The sequence below is a fragment of the Thermobia domestica genome, chromosome 1, assembly GCF_964235325.1.
Source record: "Thermobia domestica chromosome 1, izTheDome1.hap1.1, whole genome shotgun sequence".
Lineage (NCBI taxonomy): Eukaryota > Metazoa > Arthropoda > Insecta > Zygentoma > Lepismatidae > Thermobia > Thermobia domestica.
Window position 1 is genome coordinate 12,909,660 of NC_137454.1, and position 20,585 is coordinate 12,930,244.

The window sequence follows — 20,585 nt, forward strand, 5'->3', positions numbered from 1 at the left end:
TGAAAAGAGGCCGCGGTTAATTCCAGAAATACTAAATATATATAGACTATCTCTTTTTGTGCTCTGAGAAGACAGAGCTTTTCAATAATATGAATGAATATTGTTTGATGCAATACAACGACGACAATCACTTTCCAAATTTGAATTCAAGTGGCTATAATTCAATGTCTCCAAGCAACAGGTAAACATATTTATCCTGAACATTCCATTGACGGAAGTTACAAAGCCTTTCGGCTTCAATTTCCATTCTTTATATATTTTCTCATTTCTTTTCTCATTTTTTTGTTCTATTTCATGAATGGATATATACATGTACGTATGCAGAGAATGTTTTGCTCTTTGGCAGGAGGACAGGATGTTGGATCTTTCATTACATCTTATTTTTCATTATGATAACATCAGTTTAACATGCTGATAACGTCCAGCCGTCTTTTGAGAAATGGCTTTTCTATCTGATGCAGGAAGTCAATACATTCTTTTCTACCAGATTTTTTTTTTATTATTTATTTGGAGGATTAATTAAATGCGGTTTACAAAATACCACCTACGTAGGCCATTTTTAAAAGAAAAAAAAGGAAGTCAATATGCTAATTTTATATATTATATATATATATATATATATATACAGTGAAACCTCTGAATAACGGACACCAATGGGACATGAATTTTTGTCCGTTATTGAGAGGTGTCCGTTACAGAGAGGTTACAGAAATTTGATTTCTCACAACAGTAATTGTGCGCTGCAATATACAGTAAATACATTGTGTATGAACGTAAGTACGTAAAATTCAATATGAAAATACTCTATTTAGTACGTATTTGAGTTGAGTTGATTTTGAGTTTAACGTCCCGTTCAGCAGCGAGGCTATATGAGACGTGGACCTATTGATTAACGTGAAATCCGAACCACATACGCTAGTACGTATTTCAATTACTGGGGGGGATTGAAGGAGAAATTCATTTGTGTTAAATAATATTATTGCTGGGGGATGTATTAATATATTCGTATATCGGTATTGCAAAACATAATGTGTATATGTTAATTTTCTAAAGTACATGTCATCACCCTGTACGCTTTTCTCATTTTTTCAAATTCTCAAAATATGCGTTAGGAACCAACTAATCGGCTAAAGACTTTCGTTTAGCAAAAAGGCATACTTTTTCCTTTACAAGAGTAATAAAACTCATTAGCAAGTGTCCGCGTCCGTATCTGAGAGTGTCCGTAAAAGGGAGGGTTTTGTTCCATAAGGGAACATACATTTTTGCCGGGACAAAAAAATGTGTCCGTATTATAGAGGTGTCCGTTAAGGGAGGTTTCACTGTATATATATAAGGTGGGCACAAAGTCATTTTCTTCCAAAACAAGTATTTTTCATATATTGGGGAAATCGAATTTGTCTCCACCCTGTAAAGTATGTGTGCCCATATGAAATGTATTGTGCAGTAGCATTAATAACGCAGTATACAAAGTGTTCCGGGAGTAAAACTTAGGTCGGAAACACCTAATTACAGAGATGGAGCCAATTAAGAACAATTAGTGGAAGTGATCGTAAGGTGGAATTTGACCTCATTTAAGTGATTAGGCGTTTCCGACCAAAGTTGCAAATAAAGTTTTACTTGTGTTGAGGTCCTAAACATGTATGCTAAGTCCAGGACGGCAGCTCCAGGATTTTCTGAGAGGGGTGCACCATAACTACCAAAATTACCAGTCTCATTGAAACTCCTCCAAGTGACATGTGAAAATATTCTTTACACCTGACAACGCTGGTACATAGAATGGAAAGGGGAGTGGTATTTTAAAGAGGGTCGCAAGTGATGTGCAGGAAAAATGTTTTTTCTCTCTTTCTGGCTTCTGTTTTTTTCCCTATTTGACAAACGTTATGTTGGTTTGCTTGGTAAACCCTTTTCCTTCAACCGTAAACTATTGCTTTTGCAAAACTCCTCTTTCTTTTAAGCTCCAAACATGACGGCAGAAAGTTTCGGAATGTGTTGCTACTTCACTGCTAGCATCTCATTTTAGATAGTGTATATTTACAACGAAAGGGGGGGAGTGTGCACATGCACCCCCCTAAAGTCCGGTCCTGACTAAGTCTGTCGGTTTATTTCCGGAACTTTGTGTTTCTTCAAATGAAAATAACGACTAAATTTCCTTAATCTTGTTCGTCTCCACTAATATAGAATTATTAAGTACGTTGTCATGTGACGAAAGTGAAGCTCACCAGAAACTATTCTGGTTTGTGGGCATAAAATGTATTCTCAGGGTTAGAATCCAAGATGGCGGACTGTGTACTATTTAAATCTCCGCGCATATACATTGTAATTTCGATGTAATACCGACCTTCATTTTGATAATATCGAAGAGATAAGCACGATTTTATACGTAAAAGCTCTATGGAATTACCTATCTGTATAAACAATTGAATGAAGACATAGTAACTCTATAGAAGATTTTCTTTACATTTTTAATTTCAATTGAGGTTTTATATTTTTGGGTGCAGACGTAGGGTCCACTCACCCATGTCACATTTGAGTTTTATTATAATTGTTTCATACTATAAGAATTTCAATGTAAAATTTTATTAAAACGATGAATGGTGATGGAAGATAGTTGATAATCTCTATAGAACTTTCCTAAAAGTTTTATTATATTTCTAGTAATTTTAAACTTTTATACAAGTAAAAATAGATACTACAACGGAAAAGTTTGGTCATGTAAATACAACTAAAGATCAAGATTATGGTTTTTCTGCTTGTTATGGTGTTTGATACAATAAACTTTAAAAAATTAAGAAAAACAAAGGAAAAATAAAAAGGCGGGAAAATGTTATTATAGCAATTAAATATTGTTATTGTACTCGATTTAGATGCTTGATTGAGCGTCATTAAATATTCTATCAGTTGCGAGACAAGTACAGATGAAGGAAACTTTCTTTTGAAATGATTTGTCTAGATATTAAAACACACAATTTTCAATTTTAGGCCGTTCGTTCAATTTAACAGCTTTCTTCTTCACAAAAACTTTCACAAACAAACGAGGGGACAGAGAAAACTAAATTCCTTCTTGTTTTCTCTTAATATAAACTCATAGAAAGTCTAATGAGAGAACACAAGTTTTCTAGAATTTTTCGCCTTGTTAATAAAAGAATACGCCTGTTTCTAATACGATTTTCTTCATTAACAACAGGAATCACGTAGGCTCACAAGTCAAGCTGTATCTGTCACCGGACGCAATAACGCTGAATTTTGCCGCTTGGCGGAGACACTTGCGAACATAATCAAATGTACCAAATAAGGGCATGTACTCTCTGCTAGGTATAAACTATGTGACATAAAGGAAATAAATAAAATGCATACCATCCCCGGGTGAACAAATGTAGCATATATCTACGTACATATGTGGTTAAAATTTTTTTGTTTTTCCTATCATATGAGTAGTAGCATTTCCGTTGCGTTCTTTTTATTATTATTATTATTATTATTAGTGGTAGTACTTTTAGTTGGTGTTAGTGTTTTTATTTTCTTTTTCTTCTTTTTGTAGCTTTAGAAAGAGCCAATTAGCGAATTTATATGCAGGAGCGAGTCTTACTTCAGAGGCTAATCTCTACATAGCCTACAGGCTACATGCAGATCGTTTCGACGTGACATTCATTTTAAAATACGAAAACGCCCCTAGCTACGGATGATAGTTCTTTTTTTGTTTTTTTATTATTATTCTCTTTTTTAACTCCTTCCAATTGCTATGTTATTTTTTCATTATTATCTTTTTTTGTGGTACTATTTCTTTTAGATTTATGTCGAAACCAAATTGGTATTTGTGAACACTTTTAATAAAAAGACCTTGGACCAAACTATGGAAACATAAGATCTTTTTTTTTTTTTTTTTTTTTTTTTGAACGAGAAGGAATAATGGAAGGAGGAGGAAAGATTAAGAGATGTGAAGTAACATCAAATGAAATTAGGGGAGGGGGTAAGCGGGGAGAAGAGAAATGATGATAGTAATAATGATGAAAGAAAGACCAAGAGGCACTTCCTTTCCTCATAGAGACATTTTTTCTTGTTATATATATATGCACATGTGTGTGTGTGTTAATTTTGAGATCAATGGTAGAGAAATAACAAGTTGTACATATATATAACGGTTATCTCATTGAGAACAGGCAGGAAATCACGGAATGAGACGTTCAAAGGGGGAGGAGAGAGGTGATGGATGGAATCGTGACTTGGCATCTGGATTACATCTTAGAGCGTTCTGGGTTCGACTTCTGAACACTAGATAATTAATTACCCTTGAAACGCTTCTTACTAACATGAAAAACAGCGGTACTTTTTCGTGAAATCTTAATTATACCTTAGTTTTCCCACACCTCCTTTTCCTGTACAGTCTGCAGCAAAAAACCTGCAACATGAGCATGTAAGTTTATTGTGAAACGACGAAGTCTTTTGGTCCAAAATAAGTGTGCAAGGTAGGACGCCCAGGTTTCTCCTGGCATGATTCGTGCCACTTAGACGTTATATTGATTCCCTGCGCTGTTAGACGTAGTTTTACAATGAACTTACACGCTCATGTTGCAGGTTTTTTGCTGAGGACTGTACACTCTTTTACTTATTTATTTTTGTTACAAAAAGATTAAAACTAAAACTTCTATATATGAATAATTACTTTTTAATATCTTTGTTATATAGGGTGTTTACCTAAGTCCACAGTTTATTTTCACATAATTATGATACAACATAATAATAGCAAACTCAACGGTTCAAGAAAATCGGACGTCCATTGCCGCTGAAATAAAAAAAAAATCTATCAAAGAATACTATCCGTGTCAAGTTCATACAGATTTTATTATTATCACATTTCTCGAACATCCAATTTTAAATATTTTTAAAACCCTTCTCTGGTCGGTCATCCCGAAAATCATTTCCCAGAGTCCCCCCCCCAGTAGCTCCTTCTAATTCGCTGTTGTTGATAATGATCACCCATTCGGATTGGACAGATCGGATAATACGATTGCACGTTCGACTTCTTTTGGGAGGGAGGGCTCCTTCGTGGCTAATCGGTTAGCGTACGCACCTTTGGCATGGGAGACCCGGGTTCGATTCCTGGCGGAAGCTCACATGGTTCGGATTCCACGCTAATCAGTAGGTCCTGCCTCAAGTAGCCTCGCAGCTGAAAGGGACCTTAAACTCAATATCAACTCAACTTCTTTCTGGGACAACTATTTTAACTTCTATATAAAACTCTAAACTTTATTTTTGTTTGTTGGCTGCCGTCTTTGATGACCCGGTTCGACTCCCGAAGGAAGTAGATATTCTTCATGATTCCACGTTATGCTGGGGGGTTCGTCTCATAAAATCTATGGTGGAAAGAGCCATTAAACTCTCAAAAACAGAACTGCATAAACAGAGGTTTATTTACATTTTTCAGTAGAAACGTACATGCCTTTTTCCGATTTTAAAAAATAATAGAACAAGACTGGAAAATTATTTTTAAAAAATCTTTGGAGTATGGGTTCCAATTTTTTTTTAAAAAAAAGTCTAGCATTACTCTGATTTTTGAAGTTTTCACATTTCCTATGTATCCATTTTGCACCAAATACAACTGATACAATAATATAGCGAAGGAACTTGGAGAAGAACGTTATATACTGATTGTGCTATTCCGACATTAGGTACGCGGAACTGATATCTTTCAATCAGAATGAGTACCCGCGGGGCTCGAATCTGCAACTTGCAGACTACAAATCGAAAATTTAACCGTTCATCTACTTCTGACAAATAATTACGGTGTTTGGGTATTCGAATTACAAAATATATAAAACTGTTTGAATACGGAATTAAGTACTATCGTGAAGCAAAATGATGCACCTGTAACAACTGGTATTTAGTTACCATTTCAAAACATTTCTCCACGATTATGAGATGGCTTTTTTTCTTTCTTATCGAGATAAAATTGAATTAGAATGCCTATGAAGGACATAAATCGCGATATACAACTTTGTACAGTAAATACGTATTTTATCATACACTGACAAAAGTCTGTTATCCGGACAGCGGCATATTGTACAAATGTACGGAATCCATATGGTTACTACGGAAATCTGTATGGATAATATATTATCTATATGCTACATACCTACTGTTCTCCCCCGCTTAGATGTTACATCAAACTGCTGCAGGATGTCTGACATCTAACAGTCTTTCGTATATTACATATGTCAGCTATATGTTATATATGTTCATCTGTATATGAGATTCTTACTGTTTATATACCGTTCTTTCTTTTACACGAAAAGTACGAATAGATGGAACCAGTGGCGTATTTAGGGGGGGGCTTCCGGGCTTAAGCCCCTCCCGAAATCTTACTTACTATAGTAAAGTATATGAAATATCTTGCAGAATTTTCACATTTTCAGGCAAAGCTCCCCCCTGAAACAAAATCGTAAATACATCACTGGACGGAACTATTATATGGAAAGTATTGTGAAGCATACGTTTTCAGTTATACGTTGAGACAGGATATTTCATGCATAGTCAGTCGTACGTTAGGTCCAAAAACTAAAGGATTTACGCATGTAACCTACGCTTTTACGTACACCACATACTTTTTTTCTCTGTGTAGACACTTATTCCCCAATGCTAGTTAAATTGTGAATATTCCTTTTTCGTGATAAGTCAGAGAATAAATTGATGATGTAGGATTCTATGGTATAATTCCTATACAAATAGAGGAAAATAGATAGTACCACCCACCCAGCACCCTCTTGGAGAAACTTTACGCACCTGGTGGCTTCCCATATGGTCAGCTCCTCTCTACGATCTTCATAAAATTGTTGGAATTTTAACATCACTTGCAACAAACAATTTTGTTGTTTGTTATTTTCGGAAGTTTAATTAATCATACATTAAAAAAAAAATCTTGTCTCCGAGTTTTAAGAAAAGTAAAACAGAACCTTGATTTAGTTGTGTTCTTTAATTAAACAAAAGTAAATATGTAGAACGCTGTTTGTTTGTGTTGTTATTCTTAAAGAAAAAAAAATACTACCTTGAAGTTTTTCGGCAGTGAGCAAAGTTATTAAAATTGGCCTTGTACAAATTTGGGAACAAGAAGGTTATTTTCAAAAAAAAAATGTTTAAATTACGGATAATAAATTTGTTTTTAATTACATAATAGAGCTGCGATTAAACCAGGTCCACATAAATTTTTATGGATGTAGTTATATTACAGGAAACTCAACAGAATGGTTCAGTTGCTGTCGATTACACATTAATAACAATGACACGGTAATCAGTACAAAGTACAACCTAGGTTCGAGAACTCTAGTTGGAAAATAAATATTTAGTTTAATGTCCATCGTTTATGCCCTGTGGATTAAAGGAGATGTGGGATTGATTAAAGTAAAAGATCATGGTAAAACCGGTGGAACGAAGATGTGGGAGGTTGAGCAATCTCAGATCAAAACAGAAATCTTTCAGTGCTTGAGGTCGTATATTCACGTGTTTCCGATATGACGTTATTTCTTACTCACGATACATTTAATCTAGTTATTCGAAGCTTGTCAACTTGCAGAGCTGACTTCAGTAAGATCTGAACTTACATCTTAACGTAGAATGAAGGAATCGCATGTGATCTCCTATGCCGAAGGCGAGAACACATTCCATAGTAAGTCAACAGTTCATAACAAATGAATTCTAAGTCAAAATTAGTCTAGTGGTTAGAGCGCTGAACTCACGCCCGTGTGGCCCCGGGTTCGATTCCCGACCGGTGCTTCTCAATTTTCGGCATCTACCCATGTCCTGAGCAAGGGCGCCCATGTTGTGATTTCCAAGGGGGGGCAAGTATAAGCAACGTTTCAAATATAGTTTCAAATTTTGCTGTAACTAATGTAAAAATTCTATTGGGTTTTCGATATTCCCAAGTACAATTTCTTCTTAGGGGGGAGGGCGAGCGCCCCAGCTTGCCCCCCCCCCCTGATGGGCGCCCTTGGTCCTGAGCCAAACTGGGGAGTCACGTGAATAAAAGACTTGACGGCCATTACGTTTAGAGAGTTCGTGATCCGTTTCTTCGAGACAGAACGACGCAGCGCGCTGACCAAGTGTTTGTTAATCGTTAGGCTGGAAATAGTTCAGTTGTTCGCTAACAGATGGCGTTGGAGCGGCTGAAAGCTACAAAAAGGACTGTTTCGCCAGGTGGTTTAGTTTAAGAGCCTACCTTACAAAAAATAATACAAAATTTACCATTTTTCATTTGCTTGTTTATTCATAAGTGAAAGGAGATAATGAAATGCAAGTCACCACAATCGTAGATAATGCTATTCTACAACAGAAAATATGAATCTGAAGAATGTTCAGTGTTGCAATCCATAGAAATTTCAGTGTTGCCAGAAAAACAATTTCCCTAAAATCTAAGTTAAGGCAGCGAGTAGAGCAATGAACTCGACTGCATTTGATTACGTATCATGTTGTTTTGGTTTCTTGTGAACTACTTTTTAATTAACATTATTATTTAGTTTTAATAACTGTATGTTAAAACTGTTTTGTTTATTACAAACTAAATACAACTATTATTTAAAAAGTAGTTCACAGGAAACCAAAACAATATGATACGTAACCAAATGCAGTTGAGTTCGTTCCTCTACTCGCTGCCTTAACTTTAGATTTTAGGGAAATTGTTTTTCTAGCAACACTGTAATTTCTATGGATGGCAACACTGAAAATTCTTCAGGTTCATATTTTTTGTTGTGGAACAACGTTATCTATGATTGTGGTAAGTTGCATATCATTATCTCCTTTCACTTATGAATAAACAAGCAAATGAAAAATGGTAAATTTTGTATTATTTTTAGTAAGGCAGGCTCTTAAGCCGAAATTAGCTCCACATGTTCAATGGGCAAGAATAATAATGCTTGCTATAATCTTCCCATCACTGCCAGGAGGTAAGTAACTGAAATTTGAATGTATCAATTTGGTTCTAAGTACCTGAGAATGGTCAACTTATATTTCTGTAGCGATGAACCTTGGAATTGTCTGTCAAGATAGTTTGTCTTTTACTAACAAGAAGAAGGCAGAGTTTGGTAAGTGAACTTCGGGGCCATTTTTTGCGAGGTGGTAGTGCACATTTAAAGAGTTAATATTACAAACTGGGAGTGCTAAAACTAGATGTTGCTATAACCAAAGAAGATTTCCTCCTCATTCTCCTTGTAATTTGCACACTGTCTACAGATGTAGACACGAAGCGTCAAGAACATTTTTTACACAACGACTGCGGTAACAATAATTTTACGGAATAGATAAAATTTTGTTCCTACCGTAGTTAACATGGAACATTGAAAGATTTTACAAGTATTTTGAAAATTTCTATTGTTTTATTCATTATAAACATATAGTGAATTAATATTTTACTTATAGTTACAAATAGCTAGATTATTGGTTGAAACAAAAAATGTATGACTCGAACAGGAATCAAAACCGGAATCCTTCACTCATGAGTCAAAGATTTCCCTCACTTTGCCACGCCGACACTTGGTAAATGTGTACGTCGTACAATATATGCTGCGAGTAGAAAACTTTAAGACCGTTTTTCTCCGTTATTTTTGGCCATTGCGCTCTCCCAGTTTGCAATATTAATTCTTTAAATGTGCACTACCAACTTGCAAAAAATGGCCCCGTAGTTCACTTACCAAAGTCTGCCTTCTCCTTGTAAGATTTTATTCAGATTACACACTCAGTAAAGTATAAAAATAACATTAATGTTAAGAAACTTACCTTTACTGTTTGACTTTTGAGAGGTTTGTCCGGATCAGGTATATATTCGAGGGTTATTCCGTAAAACTGACCCTTATTAATATACGTAATCCTATCGTCCTCGCGCCTTTGACTCGTTGAGATCGGTGTCTCCAGGTAATATTTAAACCCGTATTGCGAGTACCTGCAAAGAATCAACAAAAGAATTTTAAAAAAATCATCAATAAATCCGTAAATACAACAACAACTCATAAGAAATCGCGATTAATTATACATGTGTTTATAACAAATATATAAGCTGGAACTCAAAATATTAAAGTACACTGGAGGAATCTTGGAAGCATTTAAGTATTATAAATTTGAAGTTACGGCCAAGTCAAAAAAAATAAGGAATAATTTGGAATTCTTACCAGTGGCATACGCAAGAAGACTTTGAGTTCTAACCCTCACTGACCAAGATAGTATGCAGAGGTAAGAGCTCTGCTATTGAAATATGGTGCTCCCCTTTCGAGAACCGAGACGAGGTGAGATTTCTAAGAATGTATGAGACGAGACAAGAGAGCATTATTTCTCATCTCGTGGGGAGCACTAATTGCATGGCAGTTCAAGACTCGTCATTCTGCAGTTGATACCAATGACATGAAGCGATCACGAGACGACACGAGTATATGAAACGATACGTTAAAACTGTGAAAGTAGGTGTAATAATAATAATAATATATTCGTGATGAGTACCCTGTACTGTTTCTTCCAGCAAAACACTGAAAGTATGTAAAACAAATTTAAAATGATAAGGAGACAAACTAATACTTTTCTAGAAGAGAAAAGATAAAATTTGTATCAAAGATAAAATAATGCTTTTCTAGAAGATAAACACAGAAGATAAAATTTGTATCAGGGACAAAATAATGCTTTTCTAGAAGAGGAACACAGAAGATTTAACAAAAATGTATCAGAAACAAAATAATGCTTTTCTAGAAGACACAAAACGAAGTTAAAATTTGTATCAGGGGTAGAATAATGTTTTTCTAGAAGATAAAAAGTAAGATTAGTATCAGGCACAAAATATGCTTTTCTGGAAGAGAAACACAAAAGATAAAATTTGTTTGTATCAGGTACAATAATGCTTTTCTAGAATAGAAACACAGAAGGTAAAATTTGTATCAGGAACAAAATAATGCTTTTCTAAAAGTGAAACACAGAAGGTAAAATTTTTATCAGGAACAAAATAATGCTTTTCTAGAAGAGAGAAACAGAAGAAACATTTGCAACAGGAACAAAATAATGCTTTCTAGAAGAGAAAAACAGAAGATAAATTTGTATTAAGATCCAAACGCTTTTCTAGAAAAGAAATACAAAAGATAAAATTTATGTCAGGAACAAAATAATGCTTTTTTAGAAGAGAAACACAAAAGATAAAATTTGTAAGTGCTGATTAGCTGTTCCTGTTGAATCACGAAATATGATTGACACGCTAAGGCTCAACAGCTGAGAACAACAATCAAAAGCACATTAAAAAGCCCCAACAGTAGTTGTAATGGAAGAGGAACAGTCGATGCGTTAAAAAAGCCTTCACAGTCCGTGTGCGCTAACGAACTGGTAATTACAACCTTCTATTCGCTAACTTTGGAAGCACTCTCACGGCAAACATACCTACACATCGTTGTAAACAAAAAGTTCTTTTAGTATTATTATAATTGTTATTAATTTTGTTTCCAGTCTGTGGAAAATTTGTAGTAACATGTGAAATTGTTTTACCATGGTTAGTTGCTGTATAGTGCAAAATAATGGTTTTAATTTTAAATAATGATTACGCAAGCAGAAACGTAAATTTTGTAAAAACTGTAAGAAATATAAGGATTATGTAATACTTGTTAATTTGCGATTTACTAAAAATACGCAATTTACTTGTTTTTCTTAAAGTACTTCAGCGTTCTGATCTCGAAACACTTTTCGTTAATATTTAGAAGAGCAAAACAAAGCTAATTCTATTCAAAAAAGGAGCCCCTTCGTGGCTAAGCAGTTAGCGTATGCGCCTTTGCCGTGGAAGACCCGGATTCGATTCCCGGCGGGAGCTCATGTGGTTCTAATTCCACGTTAGTCAGTAGATCCCATCTCATATAGCTTCGCTACTGAAAGAGATGTTAGACTCAAAATCAAGTCAACTCTATTCTAAAAGGAAACAAATGTCAAAAAGCTAGTCATGACCAAACAGTGGCCCAGGGACAGATACAGCCCACAAGTGAGTTTCATCTACCAGCAAATAATAAGGAAAATATATGGTACGTTTGATTTATTTATTTAGTTAATTATACATATGTATGGGTAAAAGGAAGAGTATAGTTGGCAATCATAATATCATTTATATTGAGACTTGATTTTGATTGCTAAGTCCACTCTGAAAGGTAAAGCCGTTGGTACTTTTTTTTTTTTTTAAAGAAGAATGCATACTTCATAGTTATCCTCATCATAGATATATTACCCTTATTGGCAGGTTACTTCCCGCAACTGAGAAGCATCTATGCTGCACGGTCTTCTGCTAACCTCTTCGTCTTTACGTACGATTTCTCTGTTTTGATATCGCCCATTAATTGTAGTCTGCTTTGCCCCTCCCTCTTTTTCCTACCACCATCCGTTCTAGCACGTCTCTCATGAAACAGTTCCTTCTTAGCCAATGTCCCAACCACTTTCTCTTCCACATCTTAATTATATCTAATTATTTTGTTCTCCACCATTTTTAATCTTCTCATTCGTTTTCCTCTCGAACCAGCTAATTCTTTCCATTCTTCTCCACAACCACATTTCATAAGCTACGAGTCGCTTTTTTTTAAAATCATTTTTGCGCAATGTCCATATTTCCAACCCATACAGTACAATATTCAACACGAAGCATTTTGTGAGTCTTTTTCTAAACTTTTTCTTCAGAGTTCCACAAAATAGTATTTTCTTCCTCCTCAAAGCTTCTTTCTCCATTCCTATCCTTGGTTTTATTTCACGTTCACACTTCAAATCGTCACTAATAATATTATCCAGGTATCAAATACTAGTTAGATGTAGTTACTTTCAAATTATTGTAGCTTATGCCTTAATGAGCCTAGACCCATGAATTAAACAGAATACACAGAAAATAGCAAGTAGTCACAGAGTACACTTAAATTGCTATCTTCTACGTATATTTTTATTATACTCCCGAACTGTTTGCTATGTATAAATGTAGGAAAGCTTATAGAACGGCTGTCTGTCCGTCTGTCAACAGGTATCAAAGCAGAAACGGTAAGACATATAAAGAAGTGTTTTTTTTTTAATCGTCTCTGCGTCCCAAAAAATAGGCGATCATAGAAATCAATCGTTTTAGGTTTTAACGTTGATCGACATACAACAAATATGGTAATAAATAACAATTGATTTAGCGTCTGAAGTGAATATGCTTCCACCATCCGCAACGCTCCACCGAAACCGGAAGAGCTTGGAATTTACTAGGGCTTCCGGTTTAGCACTTATTTCTATACACCAAAAAGCGTAATGATATTTAAAAAATCGGTTCCTGACACACATTCAGCGCCCACGAGTGAATTCCATGTCGATTTTTATCTGCTTGCTGTTATCGGATGTAATTTAGATACCCCTTTTTAAAAAAGAACTTGGTAACTAGACATGCATTTGTACGCTTTCTTATTAAAATAATACTTGTCTTATTGATTCGAGAGAAATGATTAATGTAGCTTAAAGATTCATCTTACACTTCATCTGTACTCCTTTTCTTATAAAATCAATCTAATTCTATATTTTTTTTTTCTGAAAATATAGATCACAGTATTTTCCAATTACTCATCATCTTTTCGTGTGTAGGAGAACACAGGTTCAATAGTAAATAAATTTGGTGGCTTGTAGTATCGCCATCGCCCCTCAAACTTTCGACCCCTAGTAACAAAAATTTCTGGGTGCGTGCCTGATGTGGGGGGAAGGGTTGATCTTGCACGATACTCTATGCACTCGGCAGCTCCTACCCGGTTGTGTTTCGAACCCCACGTTTAATAGTAGGTACCAGCCTCCATAACCATGGTATTCCATAAGGACACAAAACAAACTGAAACTTTATCTGTTAATACCATCGCTATCTGTGCGAAAATTCGCTGAAGTTTCACTATAGTGTGCTACAAATACTAAGGTTTATCCGAATTATACGTGTTAAAATCCTACAATCATCATCGGCTAAATATCAAATCAATTTGTTACTGTGAAAGTATTTCTTCCAAGGTGTCTGTAATAATAATATCGGTGAAGGAAATTATCTTCGGATAAATGATTCGTGAGATAACTCCAATCAAGTAGAGAATCTTTTACGTCCTTCCATCGTAAGTATTTAGAAAAGAACGCAAGGTGAATCAAGGGTCTAGGTTACTTACATAAACAAAACGAAAATCTTAATTACGTGTTTGTGCGCTAAACAAAAAGCCTTGATCAAAGCAATTGACCCAAAAAAATAAAAACTTCGCTCAGCGAATTACGAACGTTTTTGAGCGATAAGTCTAATATTAGTCTTCCACAAGACAAGGAGTGACGTCTTAAGAGGGTACCTTCCGGCGCGTTATTTCTAAATGGAAGTCTCCAAAAATGAAGTCTGTAATTAGGACGTATGCCAATCAAGATCATATAACTTGTTTCATTGGCTAAAATTTTTACGTAGAAAAAATCCCCGTAGGCAGATCAGCTATTGAGAAGTTCACTGTTGCTTATTACAAGAAGTTAGTTGACGCTTCTATAAGATGGAATACTGCAAGTGTACCCTTGCTACATCCTGTACTGTTATTTACGACGTTCTCTTTCCTTTGTGTTTTCCCCGAAGCTCCACCTTCCCATAATTGTTGTCTTGTTTTTGTTTTCGTTTTGTTAATCTTCCGCAAATTAAGGGTAACATGACAAAGTGCAGCATTTTTACTCTGATTAATGTTCGATCAATGACCATTAATAACGCAATGACCTCAGGGAAGTCTTCGATACACTTTACTTTAGCACAGACATAAAAAGAGGGCACAGCTAACTTGGTACCGGTCAGTTTTACCGGTAACACAGTAACTTAATCTAATTAGGGAAAAATTCTTATATTGCTTTAAGTAGAAACAATGAATAAAATTATGATATCAGAACATTATAGGATGTATATTGTGTTATCATCTTAAACTACAATGTGAGGTCTCTTATGCATATGTACTGATGGATACCCACTGGCTCTGGAATTTTGAGAGACCACCACCGTATACCGTTCTCTATCTTGTTCAGATGTCTTCATAAATATCTTGTATATCAAACCACAGGAACTTCAGATCAACTGTAATGATATGATTACACCATTCTCTTCAAAAAAATGCCCCAGGAAAATAAGATGTAATTCACAAGAAAATGCTTGAGACAAGCTGTACACTGTATAACTTTTTTCTTTTTAGATTATCTCAGAAAGATTATGCATATTGCAGAATAGTGTTGGAAGTAGACAATGAACGAATTAAATGTTGACTAAAAGGAGGGAGTTAATGTTATTATTCAGTTCAAAATATTTTGTCGTCGCGAATTCTGTCGAGGATTGTGAAGCTTAAAATATATAAAACGATAATCATGCCTGTTGTACTGTATGGTTGCAAAATTTGGTCGCTTACTCTCACGGAAGAACACAGACTGAAAGTGTTTGAGATTTCATCCTGAGACAAATATTGAGAATGGAAGAAAGCAGAAACCAGAATGGAAAAAAGTAGGAAGACTTTTGAGGTTTCAACTGGAAATACAATCAGGAAACGACCATTAGGAAGACCTAGGCGCAAATGGGAGAAAAATATTAATACGTATCTCGTAGAAATATGAATACAAAGTAGAAACTGGATCCAGTTGGCTAAGGACATAAGTGAATGGAGAACTTCTGTGAATGCGGTATTGAACCTCTGGGTTCCATAGGCAATAGAGTTAGACAGTAAAACAACAGGAAAGGAGTAGAAAAGACGTTAACCTTCAAGATTATGATTCACACATGTTTAACGTTTTCTTGAAATATTTTAATTCCCTTTTTACATTATTTTAACAATAGTAATTTATCAAACTATTTGATAGTAGCACAGACGTAAAGCAAAATGTGTTGCTCTGTGACTAAAAATAATAATTTTGTCACTTATCTGATCTGCTGAAAATACTTTCACAATACTTGAAAATAGATTCATACCTATATTACGAGAATAAAAATTCCCTTTTACATACCACAACCTTTGTGCCTTTATTGGAAAAATGGAATTTCTAAGGCTGGCTGATGATGAGAAATGAATGTATTGGTAGAATGAATAAAGTGGAAGGAAACAGGAGAACCCCGAGAAAACCCACGAATACGGTGTTTGTCCATCACAAAGTCCACTTGGCGCGAGCTGGGATTGAACCAGGGACCCAACGAACCAGAGGTGAACGCTCTACTTCTGAGCCACCGTGCCCCCTATATATTATGAGTAATAATAGTAAATACGTGATCAAATAATTTAATTGCAAATTAACATGTTGATTGGCTGCAACACAGTTTATGGGTATTAATATCATCTGCAAAGTAATGTAAAGCACGGTTTCTTTTTAGGTGTCTACCTTGGAGTTCAAGCTGATTATGAGGTACTAGTGTAATGAAATTATAAGACTTGAGTTTGAAAGAAAGTTTTTTTTTTTTTTTCATTTTATATAAAATATATCAAGAAGTTTTATTCTTACTCAAATAAGCATTATCGTTTTTGTATTTTTACAAGTAGCAATTGTATGTAAAAATAATTATAAGATAATACTTAATTAGGTGAAAAAGGAATTTTGACAAATAGTGACAATTTACCGTAGACTAATGAAATTCTCTGGGTGTCACATAATGTGGGAAGTAATTAGGAGAAAATACAAAGCTGTTATGGAGAATCTTATGGTGTGAATAATGAAAGTCATTGCATATAAAAAGGTAAGGGAGTAGGGATGCGCACGAGACAAGATTCGTGGCTGTCTCGTCTCGAAAATGTGTTGTAAAAATGATGTCTCGACTCGAAAAATGTATATTTCTCTATTGGAAGAGCCGTGTCTCTACTCGAATTTTATCAGGAAAATCTTGTCTCGACTCGTCTCGTGCGCATCCCTATAAGGGAGAAGACAGGCATCATCCAAAAAATCGTCCAGAAACCATCTAAATTCAAAATTTAAAAACCAACAGAGAGGCTGACTCGGACATGGGTGGACAAGCGCTATTTCCAATGTAAGTTGTGTTTTTCACCTTTGTATATAAAATTTTGTCACTTAAGAGCTCCAAGCTCAATTAATTGGTTTCTCGCGTTTCAGTTGAAAATTGTATTGTTTCATATCTTTTAGCTTTTATTTTGTTTTGTAAATAAAGCCTGGCATCCTTGTAGAAAAAAAAAAAGATATTAATATTTGATTTAACTTTAGTCTGCAATTAATTTGATATATGACAGGCAGAAATACTTGGCTCCCGAGAATAAATACTTTAAAAACCTAACTACCATACTATTTAAACGCTAGTGTATATATACAAGGTTTTTGAAAGAGTGGGAATAAACTGAAGATCTGTGTGTGCACGCTTAAGTTGGTTACGAGGCAAAACAACGATTGCACATCGAGAATTAGGTAACTTGCATCAGTTATGTCACGGCCTGTGCGGGAGGTCTTCCACGTGCAGTAACCCTTTCCCTCTTTTCAGGACGTTAGAACGTTTGGCCTCAAGTAATGATACAAAGACGCGAAAAAATCAAAGACCTGGTCATCCGTGAAAGGTAATCGTTGATGCTGCCAGGATTGCCAAGTCTCTTAATAAATAAACTATTAAATTTGTGTTTTATTTATTGATACACCAGCTGCTTGTTTAATTCCCTACTGCCTTTATTTTTGATATGTATTCGGATCATTTCTAGTGGTAACCAAGGGCTAGTTCACCTCTTGTGCAAGTGGGATGTATTAATTGCGACGTGCAATTAATTCTATTATCTAAAACAAATATGGCCTTCATTTATGACTGTTGCTATTAGTATTATTATTGTTTTTAATTACTGCAGAAATCAATAATAATAAATGTACTGGAATGCCGTGACAAAGTGGTACAGCGTTGATATCTGGTGTATGGAGTCCTTGGTTTGATCCCAGCTCGCGCCACGTGAACTTTGTGGTGGACAAATACCATGAGCGTGGATTTTCTCGGGGTTCTCCCGATTCCTCCCACTTTCTTCATTCCCCCATTTCCTTCGTTTCTCATCATCACCGTCTCCTTTAGCCTAACCGGCATAACCGTGGGACGTTAAACTTAAAGATTTCATTTTTTTTATTTTAAAAATACAATGGCTCTCTCTGTAATTTTCTAGCAAATACAAAATATTACTCACGAAATTAGTAAATAAAAATATCAAGTATTACTTTCTAAGTACTCACTCGAAGTTTTTTTTTCACTTACGTATTTAATCTTCTTAATAGTTTGAACAAATAAGAAAATGGAGCCGATGCTGGTAATGTCTAGATGTTTATTAGAGTCCTTTTTCCTTCCTTTACATTTTTCAGTGTGATTATTTTACGAATAATCAATGACTATCGAATACTTTTTATAAATAACCAATAATTAACAAATATTTCAACGAATAATCAATAATTGTTTTAATACCCCTACGAATAACCAACTATTGGTCGAATACGTATACTAATATACAATAGTTCATCGAAAATTTCTATGAGTAACCAATATTTGATCGAATATTTCTACGAATACCCAATATATGTTCGAATACGTCCACGAATGCCAATAACTGTTAAAATAAACACACGCCTATTGATAACTAATAATTATTCAATTACTTTTACAAATAGCTAGTAGATATTCAGATATTTCTACGAATAATCAATAATTAGCCGAATATTTCTATGAATAACTGATAGTTGTTTAAGTATTTCCACGAATAACCAATAATTGGTCGAATATTTCTACGAATAACTGGTAGTTGTTCAAATATTTCTACGAATAACCCATAGTTGTCCGAATACTTTTACGAATAACTACTAGTTGTTCAAATATTTCTATGAATAACCAATAATTGGTCGAATACTTCTATGAATAACTAGTAGTTGTTCAATTTTGCTGTGAATAACCAGTAATTGGTCAAGTACTTCTACGAATAACTAGTAGTTGTTCAAATACTTCTATGAATAACCAATAATTGATCGAATACTTCTACGAAAATCTATAATTGTTTGAATACTTTTATAAATAATCAAATCCTTTGAATGTACCAGTGAATAACCGGCTCGAACACCTTTAATACAAATACGAATACGAATAATTGATAATTGTTCGAATACTCCTTGGCCTAAATAAAAATTCAGTTTTTCGAGTAACAAAAATATCAAGAGTAGAACGAAAATTATTAGAACATCTTACTTTGGTACGTCCAAATGTATTTTCATATCTCTATAGTTGCCAAAGAAAGCTAACTGAAGATTTTGTAATTCGGATTTTTATATATATATATATATATATATATATATATATATATATATATATATATATATATATATATGTATGTATGTATGTATGTACCAATGACATATTACATTCTTGTTAACTTGTTTCTGTATTAGCGCTTTGTGTGGATAATTGCAACACTGCCATAACTCGTGAGTACAGCTGAAAGACGGGGTCTTATCAAACAAGAGAGCCAGAGCCAGAGAATAAAAGAGTTTTTCGTCTTCTTCTTTATTTGTATTTTTTTATGCAATTCTAGAAAATTAGCTCATTCACCACCCGAGCGATTGCTGAAGTGGTCGTCACGAGGCGACACTTGTACATCGTCCCAAAAGGATCACGATTTGCAACACTCACCCAGTGTCGCCAAATCTATTTTTTTTTTTTTTGTCTTCTCAGAGATCTCCCATTAATTTGTGAGCCATTGCGTCAGCTGATTGCGCTAATGGATAGAAGATAAATAAATGAAAAAAATATATTTTCACGAAGTTTCATGAGCCTCCTTTCCCCTTTACTTCCTACAAAACCGTACGTTAATTACGCGTACTCTGTCTAGACCTATATTCTTATCTTACATTCTTTTCAGCACTTTTTGACACGACGAAACAATGAAAACACGTAAGAGTGAGCAATAATGCGCTAAAATATTCCATGATTCAGTACAAATTGTGTACGAAATCTTCAGTCTGTCTGACGTGAAAATGGATGTGTTGAAATAAAGTAAAGAGCGTCTTCGTGGCTAAGCGGCTACACGCTTTTTGTGTGGGAGATCCGGGTTCGATTACCGACGGGAGTTCATGTAGTTTGGATTCTGCTGTAGTTCCACGTCTCATATTGCCTCGCTGCTTTGAAAGGGGCGCTAAACTAAAAATCAAATTGCTTGGAGTTGGTCAGTTGTTAATATATCTATCTTGAATAGAAAGTATTCATAGTCGGCAACACTAGAAAAGAAATTAACAGACATATTAATCTAGGCTAGAGTTCATTCAGAAGGAACAGCTTGATACTGAAAGGTAAAATGCCAATGTGTTTAAAAAGGTAAAAAATTTCAATGTATATATTCTGTCCGAATAAAAGTTTCGATAAATATATTCTGTTTGAATAAAAGTTTCAATGAATATATTCAGGCCCGAATAAAAGTTTCAATGAATGTGTTCTCTCTGAATAAAAGTTTCAATGAATATATTCTGCCCGAATAAAAGTTTCGATAAATATATTCTGTTTTAATAAAAGTTTCAATGAATATATTCTGCCCGAATAAAAGTTTCGATAAATATATTCTGCCCGAATAAAAGTTTCGATAAATATATTCTGTTTGAATAAAAGTTTC

The 20,585-nt window shown here is 34.7% G+C and overlaps 1 protein-coding gene across 6 annotated transcripts in view; it reads right to left on the reverse strand.

The window, feature by feature from the left end:
- The window catches only part of grh (grainy head), a 603,835-nt gene that overhangs the window by 158,422 nt on the left and 424,828 nt on the right, over window positions 1-20,585 (reverse strand). For all 6 annotated transcript variants that reach the window (XM_081754667.1, XM_081754669.1, XM_081754656.1 and 3 more), the window contains exon 5: window positions 9,760-9,922. In XM_081754667.1, coding sequence (XP_081610793.1) covers window positions 9,760-9,922 — 163 coding nt within the window. The remainder of the gene's footprint in view (window positions 1-9,759; window positions 9,923-20,585) is intronic.